The 19,429-nt window shown below is 37.3% G+C and overlaps 1 protein-coding gene across 1 annotated transcript; it reads left to right on the plus strand.

Moving 5' to 3' along the window:
- Window positions 1-356: 356 nt before the first annotated feature.
- pitpnbl (phosphatidylinositol transfer protein, beta, like) lies at window positions 357-10,810 on the plus strand. The gene is made up of 11 exons (XM_081361375.1): window positions 357-442; window positions 870-900; window positions 1,125-1,270; window positions 4,720-4,811; window positions 4,991-4,998; window positions 5,174-5,248; window positions 5,629-5,712; window positions 5,945-6,022; window positions 8,518-8,625; window positions 8,908-9,030; window positions 9,920-10,810. Exons 1-11 carry the CDS (start codon window positions 423-425, stop codon window positions 9,965-9,967), a joined length of 813 nt encoding a protein of 270 aa, XP_081217501.1. The 5' UTR covers window positions 357-422; the 3' UTR covers window positions 9,968-10,810.
- The last annotated feature ends 8,619 nt before the right edge of the window (window positions 10,811-19,429 follow it).

A 19,429-nucleotide genomic window follows, 5' to 3' on the forward strand; every position in this document is an offset into this window, starting at 1 on the left:
AAATTGAGTGGTTTAGTCCGAATTTATTTGAAGAGACAATCACTTTATATGCTGAACAGATTTATTTGGGCGTTTATTCACATATAAACACTGATCAGCGAACATAAACAGAAGCTCAACTGAACCTGCTTGACTTGCGAGAACAAACCTCTTGCAGAAGCTCAAACGTGCTGCATAATGATTGTGTCTCTTCAGAAAATTTGGACAATACAGTAACAAATGTACATTTATTTGCAGTTTTGCTTATTATGACAAAGAAAATAAATATTGTGAGAGAGAGAGAGACTATCCCACGAAATTCCCTTCCCATCATGGTCTCCGTCCTCAGACCCCCGGCCTGCCCCTGTCCACTGATGACGCGCGCGGCTCATTTCCGGCGACCGCAATCTGTTGTTGAATGTACCGTTCTGTCCAGATTCGGGATGGTACTCGTCAAGCAATAGTGAGTGGCTTTTACAGTATGCATTTACTAGATTCAGTTGCGTAATATCTTGCAGCACTCGCCTGTCTTTTTTTGAAGCATATTCCCATATGGCAAAATAAATAGAGAATTTTAAGCCCGTGATTTGTATGTGCTGGTCGGCGCTAACCGCTTAGCCTGCCTGATACAGCAGCATTACAGTGTGTTTTATGGACGGCGTTCCCACCAGCGCCGCTATTTACAAATCTATGATAAGATGGGCATTTAATATTAGTATTTTGAGTCCAGACTCCGTTGGTTGTTAAACCGCTGGTTTTATCGTACAATAACGCGGGGCCAGCTAACGACACGCCCGTTATACAATCGCAGCGCGATGCAGTCTCCATGATATGAGATACTAAATGGTTCTTATCTTTTATTTCTAACCTCTATTCAACTCTCATTTCAGCCAGGTGCTGTTGCCCTGTTCAGTAGAAGAGGTAAGAGAAAGAGTCATTGCTATCAGAATAACCGGCTGCTCTGTCTTCTCCTGTGATCAGTGGGAATCTGTGCTTCTGTTATTGCTCAAGCAAATGTTTCAGCTCCCTTCACTTAGATGGAGTCAGCAGCACCTCTTCTCCATTGCATTGTTTGTCTCTATTGTGTGGTGAACAGTTGCCATTGGTTATTTATTTATGTAATACCCCCTGACCCCCCCTCTCAGTACCAGGTTGGCCAACTGTACTCGGTTGCAGAGGCCAGTAAGAACAACACAGGTGGAGGAGAAGGGATCGAGGTCCTCCGAAATGAACCTTACGAGAAGGACGGCGAGAAGGGCCAGTACACCCACAAGATCTACCACATACACAGGTGAGAGCATGTGTAAAAGCTTTGATCATGTCAACAGCCATGCTGGTTTCACCATATCAATAAGACTGAGCACAGAATTGTTGTAGGAACCTCTGGCAGGGACTCCCACTGTTAGCAGTTACACTCACTGTTCTAGTTTTTACTTACTATTCTAGTTCAAAAGTTTGTAATCAGTAAGATTCTTAAAAAATCGTTTTATTTAGCAAAGATGCATTAAATTGATCAAAGGCGACCGTGAAGGCTTTTACTTTGTTACCAACATTTCTGTTTCAAATAAATGCTGTTGTTTTGAACTTTCTATCAATGTTCAATCAATCAATATTTATTTATAGAGCACATTAAAATACAACCGAGGTTGACCAAAGGGCTTTACATTTCAATTAATAAAATAACCACAATGAATTAAAAGATAGAGAAATAAAAACAAATTAAAAGGCTATTATAACATAATAACATACTTAAAGGGATAGTTCACCCAAAAATGAAAATTGTCATCATTTATCATTTAATTGCCTCATGTTGTCCAAAACCTGTATGAGTTTTTCTTCTGTTGAACATGAAATGAGATATTTGTAAAGAATGTTGAAAATCAAGCCATTGACTTGAATTTGAAGGCTCTGTTTGAAGGGGCGTGTCTGTTGTGAGACTTAAGCGTAAACGCCCACTGCTGTGATTGGCCAATATCTTTGCATGTGAAATAGCTAAGTATTACATGTGGAACTCTCTCGAAAACTTTTAGCAAGTTTTTACTATTACAGCTCGCAAGATTAACTAATCGTGGAAAGTGTTGATTATAGCATTATATTTAGATCTATTGCATTTTATTTAGATTGTGGCATTAAGGTTGCAGTGATGAGCATTGTATGTTGAGCGCGTGAATGCAGTGATCTCGTCATTGCATCTCGATTTCTGCACACTAACGAATGCTTTCATTATAACTAACAGTGCAAACACAATGTAAATAAGAGATTCGTTGACTATAACGGGAGTTTTGGCGAGAGTCCAGAACTCAGTCTCTGAACGTTCTTTGATCGCTTTGTATAATTTAATAACATTTTAAATAAAAGATTATTTTCCTCCTACTAAGAGAAACAATGTGAAGTTGACCGTTTAGTCACTGGATTGATCTTCTGCAGAGGCGTTTTTTAGTCACACTATTACGTAATAAAGTGGTACTTTCCATGACCTGTCGGATTGGCAGATTGGCTTCAATCTGAGCTGTTTTTTAGACTGAGAAAGTTTTGAGCTCTGAAACTTGCAGGATGTTTTTATAGTACAATGACATCTTATATGTCAAAAGATCAAGGACATTTTGATTTCTCAGTTCATGACCCATTTAAAATCAATCCTATACTTGACAGGGAGCCAGTGGAAAGATTCCTTAAAATATCCTGAAAAATGCTTTCTGAAGAATCCTTTCCACAGAAACATGAGCAACAATCAGCAATATTCCTATTAGAATGATTTCTGAAGGATCATGTGAGACTGGAGTAATGATGCTGAAAACTCAGTCCAGAATAGATTACATTTGAAAATATATTAAAATAGAAAATTAGTTATTTTCACGGCTGTTGCCAGCTATGAGGTCACTGAGGTCCGGACCTCTGTATTTTTCTGAGGTGTGTATAATAAAGGTTGTGAAATAATTGCCTAATATAGTATTAACTCTGCTTTAGTGCTGCAAGGATATTGCACACAGCACCAAGATCATCTCATCTGATCTGCCTCATTGGTCTGTCACCGCTCGTCAATGTCAAAATATTTGAGATGACCCATCAAATCAAAGTAGGCGGGCTTAACGTTGACATAAGCTGCTGAGCGTGAATTGCTGCGCGACGTTTCAGCTGTTAACGGTCATAAAGTACGAGATAAGATGTAAGTAGCTAAACTAAACATTTCTTTTTTTTTTTGTCAGCTGTTTTAGGATATAATGCTTAACGACCGACAAAAATAATCAGGCAAACTAATAAACTTTTGTCTAATTTGGCCATTTTGAATTGAAAATAGGCCTATATAATTTACGTAGCATTCATGTAATGTAATAATTATAGTAACTGTCAGAGTCGACAAGAAACAAGTTCGACAAGAAAACCGTTTTTATCATATGTGACCCTGGACCACAAATCCAGTCACATGGGTAAAATTTTCTGAATTTTAGATTTATACATCATCTAAAAGCTGAATAAATAAGCTTTCCATTCCATGGTTTGTTAGGATAGGACAATATTTGGCTGAGATACAACTATTTGAAAATCTGGAATCTGAGGGTGCAAAAAAATCGAAACATTGAGAATATCGCTTTTAAAGTTGTTCATTTATGTTCGCGATTGTGCTGCATTCACTCACAAAAATAAATGTTTTATATATTTACGGTAGGAAATGTACAAAATATCTTCATGGAACATGATCTTTACTGAATATCCTAATGATTTTTGGCATAAAAGAAAAGTCGATAATTTTGACCCGTACAATGTATTGTTGGCAATTGCCACAAATATACCCGTGCGACTTATGACTGTTTTTTTTAATGTTATAATTATAGTAGCTGTCAATGTGAGTCAACAAGAAACAAGTACAACAAGAAAAACGTTTTTACATTATTTTTACATTATAGTTGTCACATTATTTATTTTCTTTCTTGGCTAAAAAAAAGATTTGGACATTTACTAGGGGATAAAATATACAGTTTATTTTACACAACACTTTCAACTAAAAATGTAAAACTTTTTATGCGTTTTGTCAGTTCATTTATATGTTTATAAGTGTTTTGGGGGCCTGAAAACTCAAACTTAAAAACAAAAACAAAAACGCTCTTTTTTTTTTTTTTTTTTTGAAAACGCCACAATTATTGTCTCTGGGTAAACTACAAAAATGTGAATTTGTGAAAATGGTGACGCATACGTATTATGTGTTCTATCTACAGGTGCGTAGTTTTTCTTTACAAAGTGACATCGCTAACTACTGGCCTGGCAGAATAATACAGCGTTTTTAATCGTTTACGTGGATCCGTGTGAATAGGGATCTTTTTGAAAACGTTGTTGTCTGTGCGCCAAACTTTTCGAAAACACAAAGGGAAAATTTTTCTGTTTTTAATACATTGTTGTCGTGTAAACGTAACCTTAGTAACGGGGCATTTTTTTCACACTACATGGTCAAGGATCTTGTGAAACAGCCTATAATATGATTTCAGCAATATTTAAGCAATAAAACAATCATGAAATGCAAAACAGTTTATGAAACAGCATAAAATTATATCATAAAATCTCAATGTTTTGAATTGTGTATCAAACAAAAATATCATGTTTAAAGGATAAATTTCACAAAAATTTTTCAGCATAGAAAAACACTGCTAGAGAAAACAAGCATTTGTGTAATTGGTTTTCTGAATCTTATAATTGAGATGCATTTAGTCTCCCCTAATATTTTGAATATTGATTTGTCTTTTACAGCAAGGTTCCCGGTTTTATTCAGATGTTTGCCCCTGAAGGAGCCCTGGTGTTTCATGAGAAAGCCTGGAACGCCTACCCATACTGTCGCACTAGTTAGTAAACACTAATTACTTGTGCATGTGTGAATAAATGATTAAATACAAATGGGACTGTATGATTTAACCCTTTTTTGCTTTTGCATTTAATGCATTGAGTGATGAAAATGACTGATCTATACAAAAAAATCTGTTCTTTTCTTTCCCAAAACTGAATCGATTATGGAAAACTGCAGTTGTTACAGTAAGTGTATTTTTGAAATAATCACGCTCTGAGATCATTTTAGACTGCTTACAGGACGTTCTTGCTGAATCAGAGTTTAGTCACCATCATGTCTCGCTGTTGTTGATCCATACTCTGTGTTTGAAATAAAAAAGGATTCTGCTTGTGATGCTCTCTTGTGGTTTTTCCTTTTCAGAATGAGTACATGAAAGATGATTTCTTCATTAAGATTGAAACCTGGCATAAACCAGACATAGGAACAACTGAGAATGTGAGTGTTTGCCCACAGTTCATCTGTGCCTTTTCGAGGTGCCCAATAATTCTGTTTCTGGTGGGACTCTTTCAACCAGAGCGTCTCTCACCAGTTTATTGGTCTGAGTGCAATGCAGCGTAATCAGTTTAATATAATTAATAAAAATCTGCTGTTGTGATGGATGAACTTGCGCCTCAATCAGATTTGTTTATTAAATAACATGTCAATTTTGATAAGACTTTCCGGTGTAATGGGCGTCACCATCTTTATTACTTTTAGCCACTGTCACTATGGTTAGAGGCATTATTCAGGGCTTGACTTTAGTTATTTGTTCATACAGACTGAATCGCACTGAAACTATGTCTTCATTCTAATGTTTCAATCTTCCACTTATGCAGCCTCATGGTCTTCCTCCTGAGGAATGGGAGGACATTGAGATTGTGCCGATCGATATAGCTGATCGCTCTCAGGTGGATGATGTGGTGAGTTGAATTAGAAAAATGCATTTCTGTCTTTGTGTGAAATTGTCTAGCATTTGTATTACTGATATACAGTAGAATATAAACTTATTCTACCTCATTTTGTGCTTTAATCCATACATTATAAGCTCAGAATCATCTGTTGATCTGCTGTTTTGCTTTAATATTTGTCCTCTTCTTTCCTCATACACTCCCATTGCTTCATGCCTCCATCACGGTTTCATTCATCACTCAGGACTACAAACCAGAAGAGGACCCCGCCATCTACCACTCGGAGAAAACTGGGAGAGGACCTCTGGGACCTGAATGGAAGGTACACACACACACACACACACACACACACACACACACACACACACATACATATTAGGGGTGTAACGATACACTCATGTCACGATTCGATACAAATCGCGATACTGAGGTCACGATGCGATAGCCTGGTTCTACCAGACTCTTGTACATTTCATTTGTACAGAGAGTCTGGAATCTCTCCATTGAGAAACGTTTACTTCCTTGTAGGCGGGTTCTCTGTTAAAGTTCAAAACTATTGGATCTGCCCAGAGTCACTCAGGATCTGCCATAGCCAATCGCTAACGTGTGGTCGTGACGTATGTCATGCGCCGAAACCAAACCGGCCGGAAACATTTACAAATTCAAAATGTATAAGGACAGTGATGTATTCAGCCAACTGTCGAAGCTGGGTCTAATCAATAACAAAACGCCGCTGCGGTCGTTTGGATCTGCCGCAAATGCTGTACAGTGATCACCAGGCTATTGCGCGATACGGAAACAACTTTTCTGCCTCCTTCACTTGGTCCTCCATTAGTGCAACAAGAGGGGAGACGACAACAACTATCGGCTTTGCATCCCTATCGTTCGCCTTAGCTAACTCATTCACCACTAGAACTGCCATGGCAGTCATTTTGACCGTTTTGAATTTTATATCTGCAATAACTTTGTTGAAAAAATAAATACAATCCTGCTGGTACCTGACTTTTCCTAAAAGTGTCTGTATTTTCATTTAAAATGTTTTTCATATAAATTACCTATGTAAATTACACATATTAAGGCAAAAAAAAAAAAAAAAAAAAAAGAACATATTTACCTATTTCGGCCATAAACGGTCATATTGACCGCACTGAATTTCGCGGTATTATTAGGCTATAGGCTACCAATATACGCAACAATAAAATGTGGTAAAAAAATACACTAAACATATTCAACAACAAATCATTTAAATGTAATGATATTCAGAACATATAAATAACTATAAACAAGCCAAAATGAAATGTTTTAGAAGCGAAAGTGAAAGTAAGCGGCGTTGGGCTCACGTAACTCTCTAATTAGAATCAAAATGTTTCAACATTTGCAATGTATTTGGATGCTAAACTATTCTTTATAGGCTTTGAACTTCACTCACATTCCAATATCGACGGAAAAAATCCTCCTCTTCACACGCATAAAATGGTACGAATTGTAGCCTACTAGAACTGAGAAACAGAGCAGTGGAATTTTTATATGTTAGGTTGACTATTTTATTATTATATTTTATTATGGCTATAATGAACAGGCTGCAATGCTGGAATATGGTGTGTGTGTCGGCGGGCGCGGGCGCGATCGAACAGTGGAAACATGAAAACATCTCCGTCATTTTGTTCAGGACATCTACGAATATTATTTATTTATAAATTATAATTAAACTTGTTTAAATGTACAGTTTGGTGTTGTTTTGTTTTTAAAAGACATCCTAATACAATAAATGCATTAATCTCTCAATTGGGGATTTATCATTAAAGATACAGAGTTTTGAATAGCGATCAAAATGACCGCTTGCGGCAGTTCTAGTAGTTATGGAATTCTGGCACTTCTAGTGCGGAGTGAGCTGGAAAATCAAACTTTTCCCGAACCCCGTGCAGGAGGAGGGCCACAACATCATGGCCACCAACAAAACTTAGCAAACATGGTTCTTGCTCCGGCTTTAACTTCTGTATATTCGGCAGTTTTGCAACAACGGACCGAATAGCTTTTCTCACGTCTTTCTCCGCTGCCATTACTCCAACTCAAACTGACGCACTACATCAACGTCATCGTTCTCAGCCACTCCCTCTGTTCGCTGATTGGTCCTACAAAAAATTGGTTTCTGGAAACCTAAGAATATACAGCAGTCCCAGACGTAGTACTGAAGGAAAATGAAATTGAGCGGAAGTACGTAGGAGGGCGGAGCCAGGCTAACGATGCGATACTTCCGTGATATTTTAAGCCAAAATAAAGAAGAGGTTTTTTATTATTATTACTTTATTATTATTAAAATAATAATATTATTTTATTAATAATATATTTGTTTATTATTAAGACCCACAAATATTCCCCCATTGCATTATTATACATTATATTCAACATTATATGTAGTAATTTAATGTAGTAATGTCACTGAAACCGTAAACTTTTATTTTTTTAAGTACAATTTTCTGATTACTACCTTTTCAGTGTTTTTTTTTCATTACTACTTTTTTATTGTTATTGAAGCACAATCTTATAGGGTTAGTTCACCCAAAAATTAAGTTTCTGTCATTAATTACTCAACCTCATGTCGTTCCAAACCCGTAAGACCTTCGTTCATCTTCGGAACACAAATGAAGGTATTTTTGACGAATATCAGATATCGTTTTTTAAATCAACATTTTTCTCACTTTGTCTGCCATCTTGGATTTTTTTTTTTTTTTTCTCTTTTTTTTTTAGAGAACAGAGCTAATGTTGCCTCTGCCTCAATATCTGTTCCTAATGCATCCATCTCTCTGTCTCTTCCAGAAAGAGCTTCATAATGGTAACTGTCCCTATATGACCGCGTATAAGCTGGTGACGGTTCATTTTCGCTGGTGGGGTCTGCAGGGACGTGTGGAGAACTTCATTCATAAGGTGATCCATTAGCCCTGTTATATAGTTCCTCATCACCAACACAGAGGCTCAACTTACACTCATACTCTATTAAAAATATCCCTCGCCTTTATCTTTCTGAGGTCTGTGTGCTAACATTTGTACTTCGCAATTCTGGAACGCTGCTTTGTGAATAGATTAAATGTAAATGTATTCTGGTTTGATATATTTCGTTACATGAAGATTTGACCACTGCTGTCAGGTGTTGATGAGTCTTTGTTGTACTTCCAGTAACATCTACCTCATCTCTCTCTGTCTGAGTAGCAGGAGAAAAGGCTCTTCACTAATTTCCACCGGCAGCTCTTTTGTTGGCTGGACCGCTGGGTGGACCTCACTATGGATGACATTCGTAGGATGGAGGAAGAGACACAGAGGGAGCTGGACCAGGTATGTGTTTCTGTAGTTCTGCCTACAGCAACCGAATGCTTGCAGGACACTGATTTATTGAGATGATTATGGAGACTTTGATCTCACTAATATTACTATATTTGCAGATACAGTCTTATTAGTTTTGTGTGACATAAAGCTAGACTTGCACTATTGCGGAAAAGGTTTGGGGTTGGTTAGATTTTTTTATGTTAACATTAGATAACTATATTAGTTAATGTGAACAAACAATGAAAAATGCTCCTGAAGAATGTATTATTCTTAATTCGTGTTAATTTATTTTTTTAGTACTTTTTACAAGTTTAAAGTTGTATTTGTTAATATTAATTAATAGACCTGAGCTACCTAACAAAGAACAGTTGTATTTTTAATAATTAATGTTAACAAAGATTAAAGGGTCATGAAACCCCCCCTCTTTCAGCTCAAGTCTAGCTCATAATCTTTTTGAAAAATGCAACTTAAATGGGCGTGGTGGCTGTGAGAAGAAGGGAGGGGGAGTTGGTGTGGTAAATGCTGAACAAATATATTGCTCATTGTAAGTTCATGTTAGTTAATGCATTTACTAATATTAACTAATTGAGTGTTACCGAAACCTTTCTTCTTTTTATCAGCGTTGAAAACAGATGTGCTTAATAAATATTATTTTTGTGGAAACTGATAAATTTTTAGGATTCTTTAATGAACAGAAAGTTCGAAAGAGCAGCATTCATTTGAAATCTTTTTTTGTTAAATTATAAATGTCTCTACGGTCACTTTTGATCAATTTAATGTGTCTATGCTGAATAAAAGGATTAATGTCTTTCATAAAAAAAAACCTTACCAACCTTTTTGAATGGAAGTGTTCTTCCATGTGTCATTGTTATTAAAATCTGTTTATTTTAATTTTCAGATGCGTAGCCAAGGGTCTGTGCGAGGGATGAAAGCAGGCGAGGACTAGGGAGCGTCAAAAGAATAGAAGAAACAAAATAGGGGCTACTTTTTATTTTACCTCCTCCAGTCCTCATGGCCAATCACAACGTGCCACATAATGAAGCCCTTCCAAACAGGAAACTGTCATCCCTTACCCAGGACGTGTCCATTACCATGAGTGTGAATGCGTTTGTGCGAATGAGCAGAGTATGCACGTGTATCAGTGGTTTGTGCAGTCTGACTTTAAACCTCATCATTTGCTGCCAAATTCTTTTGGATTCACTGTTAAGTGATACCGGCATTTCTTTTTATAATTAAGTATTATAACTGTTTAATGGTTTTTGGTTCATTTTGCAACCATCAGCTTTTTACTGAGTGCGCCAGTGGAGTAACGAATCCCAAGCCCGTTTCGCCAAGAGACTGGGGAAACATTTCACTACATGTATTTTGACCATAAATAAATGACTAAGTGATTTACTTCTTAATTCTGTTAAATCTATCATGTTGTTCAGGAAATCTCGGCGGGAACTTGAATATGCCTCAAGAGGTAGTAGGTTCAGTGATGTCGGATTGAAAAAAAAACGAGATTAAAGGAAAACGGCTCAAAGCATAACGGTTTTCTGGTTTAGTTATGGTGGTGTTTTGCTTTGGTTCATTTCTGCACTGATTGCAGTGTGGATGTCGAGAGCAGTGAACTGATACGGTTTCATTTTTAAACTGAGTGTAAGAGCCTTGAGACCCCTCCCACATTTGACTGACATACTACAGGCCACGCCCCTCCGTTCGGGTGGGGATGGTCTGAATTTTTGGAAAATGAAGTTCAATTTACAATACTGTAACTATAAATAAAAGAAAACATTGATAACCATGAGCTGTTTGCATCGTTTGATCTTTTCCGCTGTTATTTTTAATTTATAAAGTTTCCTTTTAAATTACAAGCTCTATTATTTTATTGTGTTCAGAGTAACATAAAATTCATGTACTAAGCATGATTAATATATTAATTGAAATGACTTGGTTTTATCATGCCTCTGTTTTTCTACAATTACCTGTTATTTTAATATGGATATGGAACATCACAGTAGATTTCTGCAGCGATGTGTGGCAGTCATTTCTGTGATGATGAGGTTTGTACTGAAGTCCTTCAAGTCCTCGTGTAGTTCTCATCTACCCTCTCCTTTAACATGGAGTTGTGTGAGTGAGGGAAAAGGCCAAGATTTGTAAGCTCAGACACTACAGAAGAGCATGCGGGCCTATTTATATGCTCGATCATCTACCAGTGAGAAGTTTTTAGACCAATCCACACAAATAGAGCTTGATCGACTCCTGTGACAGCACACAATTATGTAACTGTAAATGTAGTGTGGGCTGACATGTAAAACAGACATTTCACAAATACGTTTTAAATGTTGCTAAGAAGCAGCAACTTCTTTAAAGGGATTGTTCACCCAAAAAATGAAAATGCTGTCATCTACTCGCCTTCGAGTTCCAAACTGGTATGAGTTTCTTTTTACTGTTGAACACAAAAGAAGATATTTAGAAGAATGTTGGTAACCAAACAGTTGATGGACCCCATTGATATATTTTGGAAGTCAATGGGGCCCATTAACTGTTCGGTTACCGACGTTCTTCAAAATATCTTCTGTGTTCACCAGAAGACTATCCCTTAAAGTCATATTCGATTGATTAGTTTGCTCGTAACCCCAAATTTCTTTCCCAATACGGTGACGCAGCACGGGAGAGGACTAGGAAGTGACAATAGGCTACAAGAAAATGGGGCTAATAATGTAATGTTTGTTAATAGACTATTTTATGCAATGGAAATCAAGTGTTTTTATGTCAAAGTGTACCGTGGCTGGCAAAAAATAAAGAAAAACCAGTTGGAAATTCCTGGGTCAGAAAACAAGGACGCATTCTGATATTCGGGATTGTTTTTAAATGCAATTTGTGAAGGTTTTAGATGCAATCACATACCTGTGTTTGTGCTGGTAAAACTACAAAGCGTATTTCCGTGAAAATTTGGTAGTGAGAGAATTTGTCATTGGATGCATTTTAATTCGGCGAAAATGGCAAGAGCAAAGGAGAGGTATTTTAGGAAAAAACTGTATGACTCTGAAGTCTTCCCACATTGCACATGCCATGAGTTCAACATGTCAAGAGAAGAGACTGAACACAAAGCCTGTTATATCATCAAGATTTTAAGCATTTTAAGAATGGAAAACATCCTGCTTTAAATACCTAAATTCTAGATTAAATGCAGACAAAAAGTGGAAAACAGAAGGAGAGTCTGATGGATGAGTGCGGGATTATGAAGCATCAGAGAAAAGAAAATGCCTGTATAGTGGGATTAAATAATAAAAATAAATGAATAAAAAAACAGGTCAGCATTACATAATTTATCTTCATGGATTTCCCCACAGGCATGTTCTGACTATATGTATAATTTCCTCTGCACCAGCCAGGCCATACAACGTTCATCATCATTTTATGTCTTATGAAGTCACTTACTCTGAAATCGTATGTTATAGTTTTACGTCCTGGTGTTTCTTAAAGAGTACTATGGAAGCCCGTTTCCGCCACATTGAGTAAAATATAAAGATTCTTTAAGTCATAATAATGAAACTTTCTCATAATTATGACTTAAAATCTCGTAATAATGAGAAACTTTCTCGAAATAATGACTTAACATCTCGTAATAATGAGAAACTTTCTCGAAATAATGACTTAAGATCTCGTAATAATGAGAAACTTTCTCGAAATAATGACTTAACATCTCGTAATAATGAGAAACTTTCTCGAAATAATGACTTAACATCTCGTAATAATGAGAAACTTTCTCGAAATAATGACTTAAGATCTCGTAATAATGAGAAACTTTCTCGAAATAATGACTTAACATCTCGTAATAATGAGAAACTTTCTCGAAATAATGACTTAAGATCTCGTAATAATGAGAAACTTTCTCGAAATAATGACTTAACATCTCGTAATAATGAGAAACTTTCTCGAAATAATGACTTAACATCTCGTAATAATGAGAAACTTTCTCGAAATAATGACTTATAAGATCTCGTAATAATGAGAAACTTTCTCGCAATAATGACTTAAGATCTCGTAATAATGAGAAACTTTCTCGAAATAATGACTTAAGATCTCGTAATGAGAAACTTTCTCGAAATAATGACTTAACATCTCGTAATAATGAGAAACTTTCTCGAAATAATGACTTAAGATCTCGTAATAATGAGAAACTTTCTCGAAATAATGACTTAACATCTCGTAATAATGAGAAACTTTCTCGAAATAATGACTTAAGATCTCGTAATAATGAGAAACTTTCTCGAAATAATGACTTAACATCTCGTAATAATGAGAAACTTTCTCGAAATAATGACTTAACATCTCGTAATAATGAGAAACTTTCTCGAAATAATGACTTATAAGATCTCGTAATAATGAGAAACTTTCTCGCAATAATGACTTAAGATCTCGTAATAATGAGAAACTTTCTCGAAATAATGACTTAAGATCTCGTAATGAGAAACTTTCTCGAAATAATGACTTAACATCTCGTAATAATGAGAAACTTTCTCGAAATAATGACTTAAGATCTCGTAATAATGAGAAACTTTCTCGAAATAATGACTTAACATCTCGTAATAATGAGAAACTTTCTCGAAATAATGACTTATAAGATCTCGTAATAATGAGAAACTTTCTCGCAATAATGACTTAAGATCTCGTAATAATGAGAAACTTTCTCGAAATAATGACTTAAGATCTCGTAATAATGAGAAACTTTCTCGAAATAATGACTTAACATCTCGTAATAATGAGAAACCTTCTCGAAATAATGACTTAAGATCTCGTAATAATGAGAAACTTTCTCGAAATAATGACTTAAGATCTCGTAATAATGAGAAACTTTCTCGTAATAATGACTTAACATCTCGTAATAATGAGAAACTTTCTCGCAATAATGGCTTAAAGGTCCCGTATTATGCCCCTTTTCACAAGATGTAAAATAAGTCTCTGATGTCCCCAGAGTGTGTATGTGAAGTTTCAGCTCAAAATACCCAACAGATCATTTTTTACAGCATGTTTAAATTGTCATTTTTGGGGCACAGAAAAACGCGCTGTTTTAGTGTGTGCCCTTTAAATGCAAATGAGGTGCTGCTGGACGACCCAGGGGGCGGAGCTTCATGAGCTCGCGCACAGTCTCTCAGGACAATTTCATCTCACGGAATGATGATAATATCAGAAACTCTCAGTAACGGTGTTCAGTTCGAGTCGGACATTAATGCCTACAGAGTCAGAGTGCTGTAGAGATGAAACAGGTATGGTTTAGTAGTTTAATTACGGTTATTATAACGTATTTGTCATCTGCTTGTATGTATCCATTATTTATTAATAGCCTACAAGTCTGCTGTTTCGGACCAGGTCCGAATTATGATTAAACATATACTGATGAGTTTAATAAAGTTTATTTTAGGCCTACATCACACAAAAGATGAAGTGTCAGTTTTACTTCAGAAAATCACCGTAAGAGCTGAGTAAACACAGTAGGCTAATGGGCGGAGGTTAGTCAAAAAACTGTTCTAGTGACGTCATTAAAGAAGGAAGTAGAGGGATGTAGTCCAAACGGCCGTTCGATGTAGTCAACTTTTGTTAAATAAAATATCTCGCTTGACATTGAACTTTGGGCTTTATAATTTTACAGATATTATTTATACTCTTACAACAACATTACACACTAACTAAAGTTTGAAACATGGGATCACAGAGAACGGGACCTTTAACATCTCATAATAATGAGAAACTTTCTCGTAATAATGACTTTTTAGGCTTGTTTGAGATGCGCCTTGCCTCGCCTGAAATGTAATCGAGAGTAGGCGGCTGCACTGAGAGGAGGAGTGAAAAAAGGAGATGGTGCTCGATGCAGAGCCAAATGGGAGGAGCTAGAGCTCCAGCCTCTCCCCTCGCTGGAGCTCCAGCCCCTCCCCTCGCTGGATTTAGTGAGCGGGGATTCGCTGCAGCTAGAGGTCTAGCTCACCCTTGCTGGATCTAGTGCGAGTTCAACCGTGATGGAAGGACAAGTTTGTTTTGATGCGCAAGATGCTGGCATACATCATATTGTATTTTTCTCTAATATTTGTCGTGATTATGATTAAATATTTATCGTTTCTGTGACAAACGCGTAAACACCTAATAAGAACATTACTCACACTGTGTGTGTGTGTGTTTGTGTTTGTTTCTAAAAACGGTTGAAACTTTGTATCTATTTATTATTTTATCTTTATAACGGTTTCGTTGTTTTCCTCACTTTTAAAGCTGCTTTGGACAAAAGCGTCTGCTTGATTATGTAAATTACTAGACTTAAAAGGCAATGTAAAAGCTTAGATAGTGCACCCCTATTTATTTTTTGTCCACCGCATTTACGTGACCTTGTCAGCCACAACATAATGACGTCACATATTTTCCAACCCAGCCCTCAGCCCCGTTCGCATGAAACAGCTTCCAGCGCGCCTGGATGGAGGTGGTGCTGCTGATGCTGGGGATGGAGGTGCTACCCAGCTAACAAAAAAAGGTCCCCAGAACGTCCCCTAAATGGCCTGTGCGAACGTCCCCCCGAACGTCCCCGTCCTCCTCCGGACGTTCAAAAGGACGTTCACATGACCAACAGCGGCCTTTCGGAACGTTTATGGGACTTTTATGGTTTTTTACTTTTTTTACCAAAAGAAAACAGCCATAGAAGACAAGTGAGAAATTGTAAGGACCAAAGATTTTATTTTAACTGAACAATTGTACAGGTGAGGGTGAGTGTGTGTGAGGGTGAGTGAGTGTGTGTGTGTGTGTGTGTGTGTGTGTGTGTGTGTGTGTGTGTGTGTGTGTTGGGGAGGGGTCTGGTCTGGGTCTGGGTCTGGGGCTGTCAGCTGTCGCCGGGGTTACTCCGATGGAAATTCTTCCTGTTGTCTTCTAACCTGAAATAACGAAATGAGCAGAGTATCCTATTGGTAACTGTTTTTATGTTATCATTGTGCAAATGCATCATAGGCTACAGCTCGATCCTATATGCTAGTAGGCCTATAGGCTATCATGTCTTTATCATAGGCAACTTCTACGTTCAAGCAATAGCCCCCAATGGACATTCATGTTAAATTTTTACTGTGCATAGCCTACATATTGTGTCCCCTGCAATTTGAACAACGGATGCATCAAACATTAGGCTATTCTGTGCTCTAAAAACTTATTAAAAAATATTTCATGGTATTGTGTCATGCAAGGTAAATGCAAAAGAAATGTGCGGGGTGGCCAGTGGGGGAGAGTTGAGACACTAGGCTACCCCAGATTTATGTTGAATTGTTCAGTGTTATGATAGCCTACTGTACACAGCCTATTAATACATAATGAAAATGCTTCGTTATTTTTTTCAGACACATTTATTATCATTAGCCTACTTTTGCCGGTGCTTGCTTGAACTGCACCCAGGATGGATTAATGCGATATAGTAATTGCTTAGGCTAAATGAATGACTAACGTTAAAAATATTTAGTCTATCAACTCTAATCAAATTAGATGGCCTTATCTAATGACATAAAGCCTATTTAAGTATTAGTATCCAGCTCTTTACATTACATTAGACGAGTTAGCATTTTATTAACCTAATAACAAAATAAAGTTTAAATTAAGATGCTATAAAAGGCTATGCTATTTCTATATAGCAGGCCTTATTCCACAAAGGACTGTTTATAAGGTGATAATCCGTTATACTGTAGGCTATCTTGAAGATTTTTGTAGGCTATCTTCTGGTATAAAGACGAAGATTGATATTTCGTTAATGAAATAAATAAGAACATATTGAAAAAAATGAACAACTCAGGTTATGTTATGTTAGATGTGTTTTTGTTTAATTATGAAGATAGCCTATTAACAAATATACATTTTAATATATTAGCCTATATAAAAAACATTATAGGACTATATAAAATATATTTAAAAATAGGGCCTTTATTTGTTTTATTTATATGTGGAAATAAATCTGATATTGGATGTGCATTTTGGACCTGCCGTGTGCGGACAGATCGTACATTCTGGCAATGTCGTAGGCTACGTCATTAACGTGATAGGCCGTTTATTTAAGCTTTTTCCTTCTCCATATCTTCCCAAGAAACTGTGGAATATCGCTAAAATGCAAACGCATATCAAACTGATCTTTTCTCTCTCTTTTGCTATTTATCTTGGCCTCACTGTAGAAGTAACCATGGCAACTGATCAACTGATAGAGTTACCACCTAAAATGGCGGCGCCTTCCCGGAATGCAACGCTGCGGGAAAAGATCGTGACGTAACTCTTTGATAGCGAGAAAGTTTACCTGCGCATGCGCGGCCCCGCCCACTAAATCCAGCGAGGGGAGGGGCTGGAGCTCCAGCGAGGGGAGGGGCTGGAGCTCTAGCTCCTCCCACTTGGCTCTGCATCGAGCCCCACTTGGAAAAAAGCGCAGGCAAGCCGGACAGATCTCTCTTCTCGCAGTGGATCTGACACAGGTCTGCGAGATCAAAGGCGGATATCGCGGGATTCACCGGATTCACGCTCGTGCACAGTGTTGCTAATAAACTGGATGGAATTTAAGTTCTGTTGCTTTTATATGAAAATAAATATAATGAACAAGACACCCAAAGTAGCCTACTTATTTAATTCCATTCCAAATACATGTTTATCAGTCTTTTTTCTTTAATACAAACATGTGTTTTTTTCTTTCTTTTTTTTTAAAATAAAAATTACATTGCATAACCCATAGTGATCGCACTGTTAGATAGTTTGGGAATATTCACACATAACGTAGGCTATACACATAAAACATGATATCAGAGTTTTAAAATCAAACATTTTAAAAGAGAACAATAGGCTACATCACGTTGTTTAAACCAATGAACATCAAACTGTGTCGTCAGCAAGTCGTTTCCCATCATGCTTTTGATCAGCGCAGTCAGTGGAGAGCAACTGCGCTCGACTGCAGAATCCGACACGTGCGCCTTGCGCTCGCGAGAGATTTTTGACATACGTCAGCATGACATCAGAGCAAGGCGGACCGCACTCGGACACATTTCTAACCGCCATGCATCTCGCGCTGATCACCGGTGATCGATTCTGCGCAGATTTTGCTCATCTCAAACAAGCCTATTTTCTCGCACTTCTACGCATGCGCAAAGCAGCGGAGCAGAAGGGCGTGCCACACTAGCGACATCAGCTGGTCAAAGCCGTGTAAATGCATCACAGCAAACATGGCACGCTCTGCAAAACAGTTGTTTTCATTAAAGTCAGTTTGATCTACTAAGTGCAATCTGTAGTATCATTAAATAACATAATAGGCATATATCTTCCATACTTTTCCATGCGCACTATAAGTGAAAGTGGAATGCAGAAACAGGACGGTTACCATGGTAACGAAAGACGCCTGCTTGTGCACACCGATGGAAATTGTTACATGAATTTACAAAACTATCAGATTAAAGTTGGAATATTACATTTATTCGTCAAGTTTAAGTGTAACATATATGTGTGTTAAAGGTCCCATGACATGAAATTTTCACTTTCTGAGGTTTTTTAGCATTAATATGAGTTCCCCTAGCCTGTATATGGTCCCCAAGTTTCTAGAAATTTTAATCGGTGTAAATCGAGCTGTTGCTATCTTTCTCTGCCTTTGAGAAAATGGAAGCTCAATCGCGCTGATCTTGAATCTCCTCTTTATGACGTCATAAGGAGGAATGTTACCTCCCCTGTCTCTGCTTTGCCCGCCCAGAGAATATTTTCCGCCCATGAGAAAATGAGCTAGGAAGGAAGGTAGGAACGCGCGCGCGCGATTTTAGTTTTTCCACGAGAGATAATGGCTTTTGAGCGAGCGAAGCATAATAATTGCTCAATAATTGGATGTACAAATGAACACCGAAGGGTTAATACAGAGCTGGGCTTGCTGAACGTCTGAAACTAAAGTCTGGATCAGTACCAACTCTCTTTGGCTCAGCTAACGTTACACACCTCGGACAAGTAAGTCAACTAATGATACAAGTTGTTGCTTTACTGTTTATGGTTACCTAGCTTGTTACACGTAGAATGTGGCTGTAACATTAGCTATGCAGTTACTTGCGCTAATGTAAAGGTAGACAGCATCAAGTATGTGTGTGAATACACACACTGTAACGCGAGTGTTGTACACTTCTTTGTTATTTGGATAGCGTTTTCCTGTTGGTTATACGGCGTGCGCGATATCCGCATTTCAAGATCGCAGAGCTTGATGTAATTGTAATAAGATAAATTACAGATGTTACAGATCTCCCGTGAAAAGGCTGTTAGGTTAGCGTTAGCTACATGATAATAACTAAACCATCCGAATAAAGAACCGTATCCAGACATAATATTTTAAACTAACCATTCGGAAACGTCCTGCTGGAGCTGCTCAGTTGTAACTTCTTCATCCGTTGCTTCTCCATCT

This window comes from Scardinius erythrophthalmus, assembly GCF_964197995.2.
Source record: "Scardinius erythrophthalmus genome assembly, chromosome: 1".
Taxonomy (NCBI): Eukaryota; Metazoa; Chordata; class Actinopteri; order Cypriniformes; family Leuciscidae; genus Scardinius; species Scardinius erythrophthalmus.

What these genes read in the sequence shown, in the direction of transcription:
- pitpnbl (XM_081361375.1), top strand. Translation starts at nt 423, where the DNA reads ATGGTACTCGTCAAGCAATA. An exon ending in AAGATCTACCACATACACAG is followed by an intron (nt 1,271 to 4,719) that starts GTGAGAGCATGT and finishes TGTCTTTTACAG; the next exon opens with CAAGGTTCCCGGTTTTATTC. An exon ending in GCTCTCAGGTGGATGATGTG is followed by an intron (nt 5,713 to 5,944) that starts GTGAGTTGAATT and finishes TTCATCACTCAG; the next exon opens with GACTACAAACCAGAAGAGGA.